We start from the raw sequence: 13,280 nt of genomic DNA, 5'->3' as shown, positions 1-13,280 counted from the left end.
GGGACCATCGTGTGCAATTTCTCTGGTTATCACAAGAGCTGGACATCAGCCATTTTCCGGCAGATTTCACTTTTAACAAGAGATTTTGTCATGGAAAGCCGCGCGGAGGCTTCGCGCGTCACGACAGAGCCGCTGATGGAGCGAGACAAAGGAACACCTCCATTTCGGAGTGTCAGAGGACAAGTTGGGACATGTCTATCTTGGCTTTCAGTGCTTACCAGTCGAGTGAGTATAAGAGAAATTGTGGAGAGCTGGGCATATCCCAACTTGTCCTCTAACACTCCGAAACGGAGGTGTTCCTTTGTCTCGCTCCATCAGCGGCTCTGTCGTGATGCGCGAAGCCTCCACGCGGCTTTCCATGACAAAATCTCTTGTTAAAAGTGAAATCTGCCAGAAAATGGCTGATGTCCAGCTCTTGTGATAACCAGAGAAATTGCACACGATGGTCCCGGCTCCACACAGCCATCCGTTTAGAAATGATGTGGTGGTTTCTGCCTCTCGATGGCGGCTCGGAGCGCGCTGCGCCGTGTGCCATTGTGGGCCGTCCTTAAAGCTGTAGTAACACTCCTTATTCTCTGTGAAGCCTGTAAAAATTTCACCGAAAGCCAGATAAATTTTTCGAATGGTTTCCAGCTGCCTGTCTCTAACAGTTTCTGAAAAAATTCTGATGGAAAAAAAGCCCAAATCATTCCGCCATTTCCTCGCAATGAAACGACGAGGAGGAGGTGGACCACCGCTCACTCAAAGCCTGCCCACAGGTGAATGACGCAACCGACAGGCGTGGAAAAACTCACGCATGCGCACGAAGGTTCAAGCTTGGTTGACGTAAAAACATATGAATCAAATCCATATAGTTTTTGAAAAAAATAAAAAGGTATGATACTTTTCTCACAGACCTCGTACATAATAATGCCCATGGGCATGCAGACAGTAAGGTCTACAACAATCTGACATTTGACCCCAATGACCTTGACCTTCACTCAAATGATTGACCTCTGGCTGACCTTTCCAAAACATTTCTGGAGACTGAAAATGAAATTCCTTGACCTTGATTTTTACCTATTTTAATTATTTAAGGGAATTATGGGGTCAACCTTCACTGATATACCAAGTTTGGAAGAAATCAGCAAAAGGATGTAGGAGAAGACCAGCATACAGATATGCAGACATGACCTTGGCCTCAATGACTGACCTTTAATAAATCTGACATTGATGGAGGTGCGTTCTGGAATTTTACCTCATCTGGGCATTTCGAGAACTCCACATGTGCCAAATTTGATGCAGGTAAGAGTGAAAAACTTAAATTTAGATTTTTGACCCCAATAATTGACCTAAATTGATCATACCTGAGAAGTTCCAGAGCCCACCTACATTCATTCATTTTCTAAACCCACTTATTCCAGTTAAGGGTCACTGGGGTGTATCTAAGCATTCACTGGTGGGGTCCATCCTGGACGGGCCACTCGTCTATCACAAGGCCGACACATACAGACAGACAAACTCATTTACACCTCCAGTCAATTTAGAGTCCCCACTTGACCTAACCTGCATGCCGCTGGAGGCGGGCGGAAGTTGTAGCACCTGGGGGGGAACCCACACAATGTGCAAACCCCACACAAAAGGACCAGGCCAATTTTAGTGCAAATCAGAGTTAAAAACTTAAATTTTGATTGTCAACCCCAATGACAACTCCAATGACTGATTTTTGGTCAATTTGATCCCACCTAGATATGTGTGCCAGGTTTGGTGGACATGTGAGGGAAAGTGTCATTTTTAAGGGCCCCTTCACACATAGTGCAAAATTTGGAAGAAGTGCACATTTGCATGACACAGAAATCGTGTGCAAACCGTGTAATGTCGTCCCTGTCGCCAATGGCTCGTACACCTGTTGCTACAATTATTTGCACACACAAGTGGCTGAAGACAAAGTGTGCGCTGTGCGAACCCATCGCACCCTCCCACGCATGACAACAGACTGCAGACAGTCACTGTTGTACTGCTGTGAAATTTGTCTAAATCCCACACGAGTGTGACATTGCAAACACACAGACACGTGGGTGTGTGCACTCCACTCACGGGAGGCGTGGCTTCTGACAGAAGCAGCTGTGGTGATCTGTCATTCTGGACATTGAAGCTAAACAACACCTACTGTGTTTGGACAGACATGGACAAACAGCTGTTCACTGTGAGGCACGTGTGTCTGATTGCTGTATTTACATGGACATAAATAAAAACATATATCGCTGTGGCAACAAGCTGCAGCAAGTGAGCGTGTGCACGTAGCGGACACTGACAGCCCCCCAGGTTGAAACGGACCGTCAGATCAGAACACACAGCGGGTGATCTCACCATCGCGTCACCATGTGAGCTCTGTTCCACATGACGCAGTGTCTGTGCTGTGGCGCGCCGTCCACAAGACATGCGTGTCGGGCAGAGCACAAGCGCGGCCGACTGGACGCACCTGACCAGTAGATGTGGACATCAGAGCACACTGCTTCTCATTCATGTCATTTCATGACTGTATGTCATTGACCATGGGTCATCACCAGAGGAACAGAGGGATCATATTTGTATTGCTCGCTTGATAAATGCGGTGTTTTCATATGGTGTGGGATTTTAATTTATTTTTGTAATACTTCCATGTCCTTCCTGATATGAGGCAGCTTCCCGCAGCTTTCAAAGAACAGCTCCGTAGCTCAGTGGTAAAGTCTCTGACTGGTAATCAGAGCTCTTAAAAGGTGTGAGTTTGTATCCAGTGGGTGGTGTGTTTTTCTCTTCTTTTTTTTTTATTCCCCATAAGTGGCGCGATGTGGTTCCACACGTACCGGCTGGTTGTTATTTTTTTTATTTATACCACATAAGTGGTGCAATGTGCCGCGCCTGGCACTGTTCCTGCTTCAAAGACACCGGCGCGTGCACGAATTCTCACATCAGATTCATGCATGCCTGCCCATCAGCGCAATGTTTCGTGCGCTAATTTCGAACTGTTTTGCGCTGTTTTGCTGTTTTCGTCCAAACGAAAAGTATCTGGGAGGAGTAGGGTAACAAAGTCACAAATTTTTCTCATAGTATGACTAGGCAACAGTATCTGTTTGCATTAAGTCAGTCAGGACTATGAAACCTGACATTTGACCTCAATTACCTTGACCTTTGTCAAAACGAACCCTTAAAGTGAAATTCTGGGGTTGTCTACATATCAATTTTGGTAGAAAACAACCAAAGGACCTGGGTGAAGTAGCAAAAAGGTAGATCAATCAAAGGTTTGACCTTTCACCAAACTGACCTTGACCATTGCCAATACAAACCCCTTAAGGGTAATTCTGGGGCCAACCTACATGCACACAGCAATTTTGGTAAAATACAACTGACCCAAACACCTCAGAGGAGTAGTAGAATGAGCAAACACACAAACATTTCTCAGATTTATAGCATGACGTGCGTGTTGTTTATTCATGTGTAATTGGATTCCTTTCTCTTTACAAAACCTTCCATCTTTCTTAATTCTCAACCAAGCTTCTTTGGTGTTTCCATCAAATTAAACTTTACAGATACAACATTATGGTATAAAACCAAGATCAGGAAGATACTATTTTGTTTCAGCTTGTGAATTAAATATCAGATTGCAACATGTTGATCAGTCGGACCGTTCTGGATCAATATGCAATTACTGCACTGTGTTGTGGAATCCGGATCCAGGTAAAGTCCAGATCACAATGTGAATCACATATCTGTTATATTTTGAGTCCTCGTCAACCCTCGGCAGATGTCAGAAATCTCAGATTGCTCTTGTTAATTTATAAGATGATATTTTTTATTGTTTTGAGTTTCTGTGTAACCAGGTGGATGAAGTGGACTCGTCCATCTATTGGCGAACTGCATTTCAAGCTTTCTGCAATGATCAGAATTAAGATTAAAAGCCCTTCTTCATCAGTTTTAATCATAGGTTATCGATGAATTTATAACCACAAGTTTTTAATCAACAGGTAATAACGCATTCAAATCACCTGAGGATTTTAAGGTGTCTCTCCCTCTGCGCACCAACTACTTATATGGGCGGATTAAGAAGAGTGTCCCAGAAATGTACGCCTTCACCGTGTGCATGTGGCTCAAGTCCAGCGCTAGCCCTGGCATCGGAACACCATTCTCGTACGGCGTCCCTGGCCAAGCCAATGAGATAGTCCTCATCGAATGGGGGACCAACCCCATTGAGCTACTAGTTAATGATAAGGTGGGTCCAAAATGTCTGTCTTCAGCACAAGAACCTCAGACAGGAGCCAAAGATGAGGTTGTACAATTAAACTTGTTTAATTTATTATTTGCTTTGCCACATCAAAAAAATAGGGTCTTTTTTTATTCATTTGTTAAAAAAACAACTGTCAATAACAACACAATGAAATGTAAACTAAATAATGAATGTAAGCCTTAATTCAAGAGTTTTCACATCCAAAATTTGCAGGAATTACAGTGCATGTTGTGTATGATTGGGTATTTGTTCTTTCACAACCAGGTGTGTGTGTGTGTGTGTGTGTGTGTGTGTGTGTGTGTGTGTGTGTGTGTGTGTGTGTGTGTGTGTGTGTGTGTGTGTGTGTGTGTGTGTGTGTGTGTGTGTGTGTGTTATGCTGTTGTTTCTTTCATTGATAAGTTAGCAGATAAAAGGGCGACAGTTGATTTCAAGTGTTACTGCTGACAAGTGTATCCCTGAGAGTTGAGTTAAAATAAATCACTGAGACACTCATCTTCCCACTCACTTTGTCTGCAGATTGAATATAATGTGCTAAATTCTGTCCTTTTTACTGCTACAGAGTAAGTAATGTTTTCAGTTGTGTTTGTCTGTTTATTTGTCTTCTTACAAGATACCTCAAAATGTAAAGAATAGTTTTCAATGAAATTTGGTGAGCTGAAATTTAATGTTCCAGGAAATAAGTGAGTCAGTTTCAGAGGTGATCTAGAATATTGTGTGGAACTGAGATCCAGAAGAATGTTTGGCACATAGCAACATGTAACTCAAATATTTTATGTGGCCTGGCGACAGACTGGCGTCCAGTCCAGGGTGTTCCCCGCCTCGTGCTCTATAACTTCTGGGATAGGCTCCAACCCTTAACCTGTAGTAACCCTTAACTGGACTAAGCAGTTGAAGATGTGTGTGTGTGTGTGTGTGTGTGTGTGTGTGTGTGTGTGTGTGTGTGTGTGTGTGTGTGTGTGTGTGTGTGTGTGTGTGTGATGTTGATGAAATTTGATGAGCAGATGGATAATGACCTAGAGAATGATGGATTTTATTCTGAATTTGATTCTGAACATATTTTGGTAAATTGGTAAGGTTAGACCTTACTCGTGTGAAGCGCCTTGAGGCAGCTTTGTTGTGATTTGGCGCTACAGTTGAGCTCAGAAGTTTACATACTCTTGCGGAATTTTTGTTTTTTGGCCATTTTTCAGAGAATATGAATGATAACACAAAAACTTTTTTTCACTCATGGTTAGTGGTTGGGTGAAGCCATTTATTGTCAAACAACCAGGTTTACTCTTTTGAAATCATAATGACAACACAAACTACCCAAATGACCCTGATCAAAAGTTTACATACTCCTTTTCTTAATACCGTGTGTTGACCCCTTTAACATCAACGACAGCTTGGAGTCTTTTGTGGTAGTTTGTGGACGAGGTTCTCTGATGGTAAAGCTGCCACTGAATATGTTTCGGACTTTATTGACATCAGTTACAAAGAAATACAAACAATATGGCACTCTGTGGTAAATCTGCATGGAGTAGACAGTTCTCAAAAACTGAGTGACTGTGGAAGAAGGAGAAAAGTGAGGAAAGCCACCAAGACACCCAGACATCTCAGAAGAAGTTATAGGCTTATGTGGCTGTGATTGGAGAAATTATGCACAGTGCAAGCTTTGCATTTTGTATCACCAGTTATCCATCTTCATGATGAAGTAGTATAGAGGAGGATTTTCTTAAAAAGAAGACCTGAAAGTTTAGCTACAAATTATCAGAAGGTACATCTGAGATGCAAGCCTGGATTTGATCTGTTTTGGTGAAAGAAAATCCTTCTCTGCTCTACTCCACTATGAAGCTAAGAGTAGTGATACAAAATGCAAAGCTTGCACTGTGCACAGTTTCTCCAATCACAGCCACATAAGCCCATAACTTCTCCTGGATTGTCTGGGTGTCTTGGTGGCTTTCCTCACTCTTCTCCTTCTTGCACAGTCACTCGGTTTTTGAGAACTGTCTACTCCATGCAGATTTACCATAGAGTGCCTTAGTGTTTGTATTTCTTCATAATTTATGTAAATAAAGTCCAAGACATATTCAGTGGCAGCTTTACCATCAGAGAGCCTCGTCCACAAACTACCACAAAAGACTCCAAGCTTTCATTGATGTTAAAGGGGGCAACACACAGTATTAAGAACAGAGGTATGTGAACTTTTGACCAGGGTCATTTGGGTAGTTTGTGTTGTCATTATGATTTCAAAAGAGTAAACACAGTTGTTTGACAATAAATGGCTTCATCCAACCACTAACTATGAGTGAAAAAAAAGTTTTTGTGTTATCATTCATATTCTCAGACAAATGGCCAAAAAAACTAAAATTCCGCCAGGGTATGTAAACGTTTGAGCTCAGCTGTGTATAAATGAAATAAATTGAAATGGAAATATTTTGGATCCAGAAGAGATTTTAAGCAATATGTGGCCTTGGTGGAAGTATGTGCTCTCAGAGTCCCTTCTAGTCTTAATATGCAACACAGTGCATTTTTAATCTGTTGACCTATCAATAAAGTAATAATGCATTCATGGCTGTGAAAGAATTTGACAGCCAATTTTCCAGTCACTTTTAGTACTTATTAATGGAGCAACACACATCCGACTCACTCATCACTCATCTTCAACTGCTTATCCAGGATCGAGTCACAGGGGCAACAGCTCCAGCAGGGTACCCCAGACTTCCCTTTCCTGGGCCACATTGACAACCTCTGACTGGTGGATACTGAGGTTTTCCCATGCCAGTGTGGAGATATAATCTCTCCACCAAGTCCTGGGTCTTCCCCAGGGTCTATTCCCAGATGGAAGTGCCTGGAACAACTCCCTGTGGAGGCGCCGAAGGGGCATCCTTACCAGATGCCCAAGCCACCTCTGCTGGATCCATTAAACATGAAGGAACAGTGGCTCTACTCCAAGCTCCTCACCGATGACCGAACTTCTCACCCTATCTCTAAGGGAGAAACCAGCCACCCTCCTAAGGAAGCCCATTTTGGCCACTTGTACCCGCAATCTAGTTCTTTTGGTCATGACCCAACCCTCATGACCATAGGTAAGAATAGGAATAAAGATTGACCAATAGATCGATAGCTTCGCCTTCTGGCTCAACTCCCTTCTTGTCACAACAGTACGGTAGAGCAAATGCAACACCGCCCCTGCTGTGCCATTTCTCCAGGCAATCTCATGCTCCATCGTCCCCTCACTTATGAACAAGACCCCGAGGTACTTGAACTCTTTCACTTAGGGCAAGACCATATTCCCTACCCGGAGTAGGCAATCCATCAGTTTCCTGCTGAGAACCATGGCCTCAGATTTAGAGGTGCTGATCCTCATCCCAGCCACTTCACACTCGGCTGCGAACCAATCCAGTAAGTGTTGGAGGTCACAGGCCGATGAAGCCAACAGGACCACATAATTTGCAAAAAGCAGCGATGAGACCCTGAGCCCACCAAACTGGAAACCCTCCTCCTCCTGACTACTCCTCAATATCCTGTCCATGCAGCCGCTGCAGTGTCTGCTGCAGCCCTGGCGGAGGCCAACCCCAACTGGAAACAAGTCCAGCTTACTGCCGAGCACCCAAACACAGCTCCCACTTTGTGAGTACAGAGATTGGATGGCCCTCAGAAGGGACCCCCCTCACTCCATACTCCTGCAGCCTTCATAGACTATCTCACAGGGTAACCGATCATACGCTTTCTCCAAGTCCACAAAACACATGTAGACTGGATGGGCATGCTCCCAGGCACCCTCCAGGATCCTTGTGAGAGTGAAGAGCTGGTCAGTTGTTCCACGACCTGGTTTGTTGGTATGACCCATTCTTGATCATCTAAAGCATACAAAAGTGCACAGTGTAAGTGCATTTGGGGAATGTTTAACTCCACTTTGCTTTTGGCATGACATCTAATCTGAGCACAATGTAAGACTTATGGAGTTGTAGGGCATTGTATTTAGTCCATGAAATAATCAAGGGTTTGTTTGTTTTTTGTTTTTTTCCTAATCAGATTGTCACCTACATTGCCTTTAAGAGTCATGTGCCATTGAATCTGGCTGTTTTACTGGTGAACTCACTAGGTGAAAGAAGTGAGATGTTTTCTGGCAACATATCTGATCTATACATGCAAAGGGTCAAAGCGTGCAGTACATCAATGATGGGTACAGAATCCACAAAAGCTCCCTGAGGTGAAGCAGTTGTAACGTGTTGTCACATTCAACTTGTCACATTTCTGTGCCGGATCAGTGCCCCTTTCCATCACTATGTGATGAGTTCAGTAGCATCATTGCATCATTTAGTGACAGCAGCATCACTTTTCTCTGACAGCCGACAGAACTACTTGCTTCACTTCCGTGTCATTGGGGAATATTCATCTATGCTTTCATTCTGGTTAAGGTTAGGGTTAGGGTAGCCTGCATGGTAACTGCACGCTCTGCATGCCACTTAGTGATGCAATGGGGCTGCTGAACTCATCATATATTGATGTTTGATCCAAAGATGGTGTCCAAATGCCTACCGTTTTGCTGCCGTTTTTTTATCCCCTGCTGGCTGAAGGCCTGAAGGGGGATTATGTTGTGGCAATTTCCATCTGTCTGTCTGTCCGTCAGTTTGGAAATCAACTCCTCTCACATTTTTAGGAGGATTTTCATGAAACATGGTACAAGTTTTACCAGAGTTATGGCTCTTGATTAAGAAACCTAGACACTCCCAGTTTCATGAATGGATGCCTGCATTCTGAAATCAACTCCTCTCACATTTTTAGGAGGAATTTCATTAAACTTGGTACAAGACATTGTTATAGGTTGATAATACACATATTATTGTACAAGACTGACACATTTTGGCAGAGGTATGACCTTTAATTAACAAGCCTAGACACTGCCAGTTTCATGAGTGGGTGTCTGCATTCTGAAATCAACTCCTTTCACATTATTAGGAGGAATTTTATTAAAAGTGGTATCATACCTTGTTTTAGGTTGGTAGTACACATATTGTAATATTGTACAAGATTGACACATTTTGACAGAGTTATGGCCTTTGATTCACAAACCTAGACACTGCCATTTTCATGAGTGGGTATCTGCATTCCGAAATCAAATATCACATACCTTGAAATATCAAAATGTAGCAAGCACTTGTACCAAAGCAGCATTTGCCAGTGGGGGATATTATGCTCTCAGAGCACTCTTGTTTTGTTTTTATGTATCCACTGCTTTTGGAAAAGTTATGATTGTGATTAAAATGTCTAAATATATGTTTTTAGACATGAGTAATTCTTTAACATGATGCACTGTACTGCATTTATTTGCTTTGGTTCAAGATGAAAAGTGAGGGGAATGGTATGTGGAGTGTGTTGTTGAAATTCATCCTCAATGGCCATGTTTCTGATATCATAGTCAGGTTTATCAAAAAATAAAATGAAATGAAATTGTGGTGATCTTGATTAAAATTTGGAATCATCTAGTTAGTTTCTGACCTTTCCAAAAATTGAAACCTCACGTAATGACGACAAAGAGTTTCTCATGCTTTAAAACATGTATTAAGACACTTAAGTCATCTGTCTCGCCTTTCCAGAAATAAAAAAATATGTTAAAATAAATAAACAAATGTATAAACAATGTCAGACACTTTGGATTCCAGTATGGTTACCATCTTAGTTTCTGGCATTTCCAGTACTCAAAACCTCTTCATAATTATTGCAAAGAGGTTCTGATGCATTAACACAGGCATTTAGACACTTAAATTAGGTTTTAACCTTTCCAGAAACATGCATTTTTTAAAATGTGGCCATTTGGACGCCATCTTGGATTTTGAAAAAGCCACATGGGGGATTTTCAAGGACTGATAGTGATTCTACACATTTTTTATCCTGAAAATTTCAGCTTATTCTGCAAAAAAAATCCTTTTTTTAATGTTAAAACACTTGGACTGTCTATACAGGAGTAGTATTTTTCAGTGTCCAAATACTTATGGGCCTTTATGTATTTCAGCCAAAATGTATAATGATTTTAAAAGAAATGCTTTGACAGAAAGAAAATGTTTGAGAAGATGGTATGTGTTGTGATAGAGAACAGAACAGTTACCATGCAAATGATAGGAGCTACACTGACCATGAACTCTGAATAGTTCATTTTGAACCTCATAAACATTTAATACCAGTGACCCACATTTCCCGCACTATGCTGAATAACATTAATTCATTAATTCATTAGAAAAGTGCCACGTGTGCCTATTTGAAGGCCATGCCTGCTTTTCTGTAGGCGCAGCCATTCAGTCAATCCACTGTACTTCATTAGCACAAGAGAAAAATAACCTGCAGGAACCAAGCATGATTTTTTTTTAATTTCATTGAGTCTGAAAAGGAATAAAATAATTGTGGTTGTTATGTTAGCAGAACCCGGTGTGTAGGATTGATGTGGCATCTGGAACGCGGTAATGATGGATCGGTGGAATTTTATTTTTTTTTATCCCAGTGTGTTTATGTTGGCTGTTATTGGCACAGGCAGGTCTCCTCACTGTGATCCCTTCACCATGCATTATACATGTGTCGAAGTGAGGCAGATGAGAATACCGTGGACAGGAGCAACATAAGTGAGGGAAAAGGTAGGAAATAAAAAAAGCACAGAGCTTTGGAGGTGATAGTGCCGAGAAGAGCGAGGAGAGCACATTAAAGATCAGAGGATGCTGAAGGGAAAAAAAAGTGGAGCCATAATGTACCGGAGATGGAGCCGGATGGAGAAACATAGCAAAAGCGAGAAGAACCGAAGTGCAGTAGCGTAAGAGAAAGATGAATGAGTGTGATTACCATATGTGCAGGAGCATCATCCCAACACCGGAGTCGTCAGAACAGAATCCACTGAGACGTGATTTTTTTATGTTGTACGTACATTAGACTGTAAACTTGCAGGAAGCCACAAAGTGGCCTTCATGGGATTTTTTTCTGTTTTTTTTTCTTTCCCCCATCATTGCAGTGTAAACGTGAAACGTGTCTTTCCTTGCATTATTGAGTAGTCATGACTCAAGCTGAAGGAATTTGTGTTCATCACATATCTATATTAGTTTAAGTACAAATTAAGTGATGAATTTATACTTTTCTGGAGTTCATTGTAATACACTTGGTGTGCAGAATTTACTCATGTTTTCAGTTCTTTGCCAGTTACCAAGGCAACAGAGTCCAGCCCACATGACTTCAGATAAACAGCATTTGTTGCCTCCTTGAGAATTCTTTACAGGTGGTGGCAGTGCCCCTTTAAGCTGCATGTGAAATGCCTGAAAAAGAGAAGATAACAAAAATGAAGAAGCTGAAGAACAAGAAGAAGATGATGAAGAAGGAATAGAAAATAAAAAGGAGGAGAAGAAAATGAAAGAATAGAAGATGAAGACCCGGTGACCGGTTGATGATGTTTGTTGGTAAAAAATGGAAGAAGAAAAATGGAGAATAAGGAGAAAGATTCTAGGGGCCGATTATTGGTAGGGGCCCAGAGAGGCCCCTAATGCAATTATAATACTGACAAAATAATATGAGACTCAGTTATAAACTTAAAATCACATATAGATTTTATTTGCAATGTATTGGTAACACTAAGTTTACTTGTTTGGGAAACATTTCTCAATGCTCATTCCCCCCGCTGCCACCCGTATTTACATAAAATGGTTCAGTCCACCTGCTCCCTCAGATTGCTTCAGAAACTTTTGCAGTGAGTGCAGGAGGAGACGCAAGACGGCTCAAAGAGCTCAGAGAGAAAAAACAAAAGATAAAAAGCTTCAACAGGAGAAAGAAGCGAAGGGTTGACACTGTATCACCCAGTTCTTTCATGGGCAAGGTGGGTCTGTGATGGAAAGTTCTGGAATTTTTGCCTGTTGTCTGTTCCTAACTTTGACCATAAGCTAGCTCACTTAGCTCCCCATGTTAGCTCATATCTCTGCAGTAAACTCTGGATTTATACATTTCGCTGTTGTTTTAGTTAATTAATGCAGGCAAATACTTAGCAAGCTGTACTGCTAAAAAAAAGACTCATGTTCCACACAGACATGTTGGGAAGAGTAGCACGTCCGTCAGCCCCCCCCCACCCATCTGAACAAGCCCAGGAACCCGTGAGGTGAGCAGCTGTGTGTTGAATTAATAGATTATTATGACAAAAAAAAAAATGAAAGAATATTGTTCTGAAATAAAAAGCCTATAGTCTGTATTAATTTCAGAATGATTTTAATGGTTTAAAAAGCATCAGCTGTCACTGAAATATAATGTTTGGTCAGTAGTTTGAGACTGTCACCCCCTGCATTGCAGTACGAATAGAGAACATTTCTAGTGCGTGCAGACTGGGTGATTGCTCTCAATCCAATCAGAGAAATGTTTACATTTTCTTGAAATCAGAAGATTAAGTACCAACAACCAGCCTCATATATGTATTTTTGTCAGTCTTATCAGTCTCACAGCAAATAATTGAATCTAAATGAATTTCATTGTATTTTCAGTGTTTCACCTACCGAGTAACTGTCAAATCACGTTTTTCTTTTCACAAATATGGGAATGATAGTCAAAAATGTCATTAAAATGCATACTTTTATGTAATATGGGATCAAAAACTGCGGGGGGCCCAGTAAGATTTTTTTTCATGTGGCCCAAAATCTCTGGCAGTGCCCCTGTGTACAAGTGAGCCCCATTAAGGGCCCCTTCACACATAGTGCAAATTTGGTCAATTTGTGCTTAAAGTGCGCATGAAGCAGGAATCGTGGGCAAAACATGTAAAATCGTTGCTGCCTCGTACACCTTTTGCTACAACTATACTCAACAAAAATATAAACGCAACACTTTTGGTTTTGCTCCCATTTTGTATGAGATGAACTCAAAGATCTAAAACTTTTTCCACATACACAATGTCACCATTTCCCTCAAATATTGTTCACAAACCAGTCTAAATCTGTGATAGTGAGCACTTCTCCTTTGCTGAGATAATCCATCCCACCTCACAGGTGTGCCATATCAGGATGCTGATTAGACACCATGATTAGTGCACAGGTGTGCCTTA

The 13,280-nt window shown here is 41.6% G+C and overlaps 1 protein-coding gene across 2 annotated transcripts in view; it reads left to right on the top strand.

The window, feature by feature from the left end:
• The window catches only part of nptx2a (neuronal pentraxin 2a), a 56,648-nt gene that overhangs the window by 19,338 nt on the left and 24,030 nt on the right, over positions 1-13,280 (top strand). For both annotated transcript variants that reach the window (XM_034190707.1, XM_034190706.1), the window contains exon 4: positions 3,984-4,228. In XM_034190707.1, the coding sequence (XP_034046598.1) occupies positions 3,984-4,228 (245 nt within the window). The remainder of the gene's footprint in view (positions 1-3,983; positions 4,229-13,280) is intronic.

Source organism: Thalassophryne amazonica, chromosome 16 (genome assembly GCF_902500255.1).
Source record: "Thalassophryne amazonica chromosome 16, fThaAma1.1, whole genome shotgun sequence".
NCBI classification, from domain to species: domain Eukaryota; kingdom Metazoa; phylum Chordata; class Actinopteri; order Batrachoidiformes; family Batrachoididae; genus Thalassophryne; species Thalassophryne amazonica.
Note: the sequence above shows the minus strand (reverse complement) of the source record. Positions and strands in the feature narration are given on the sequence as shown.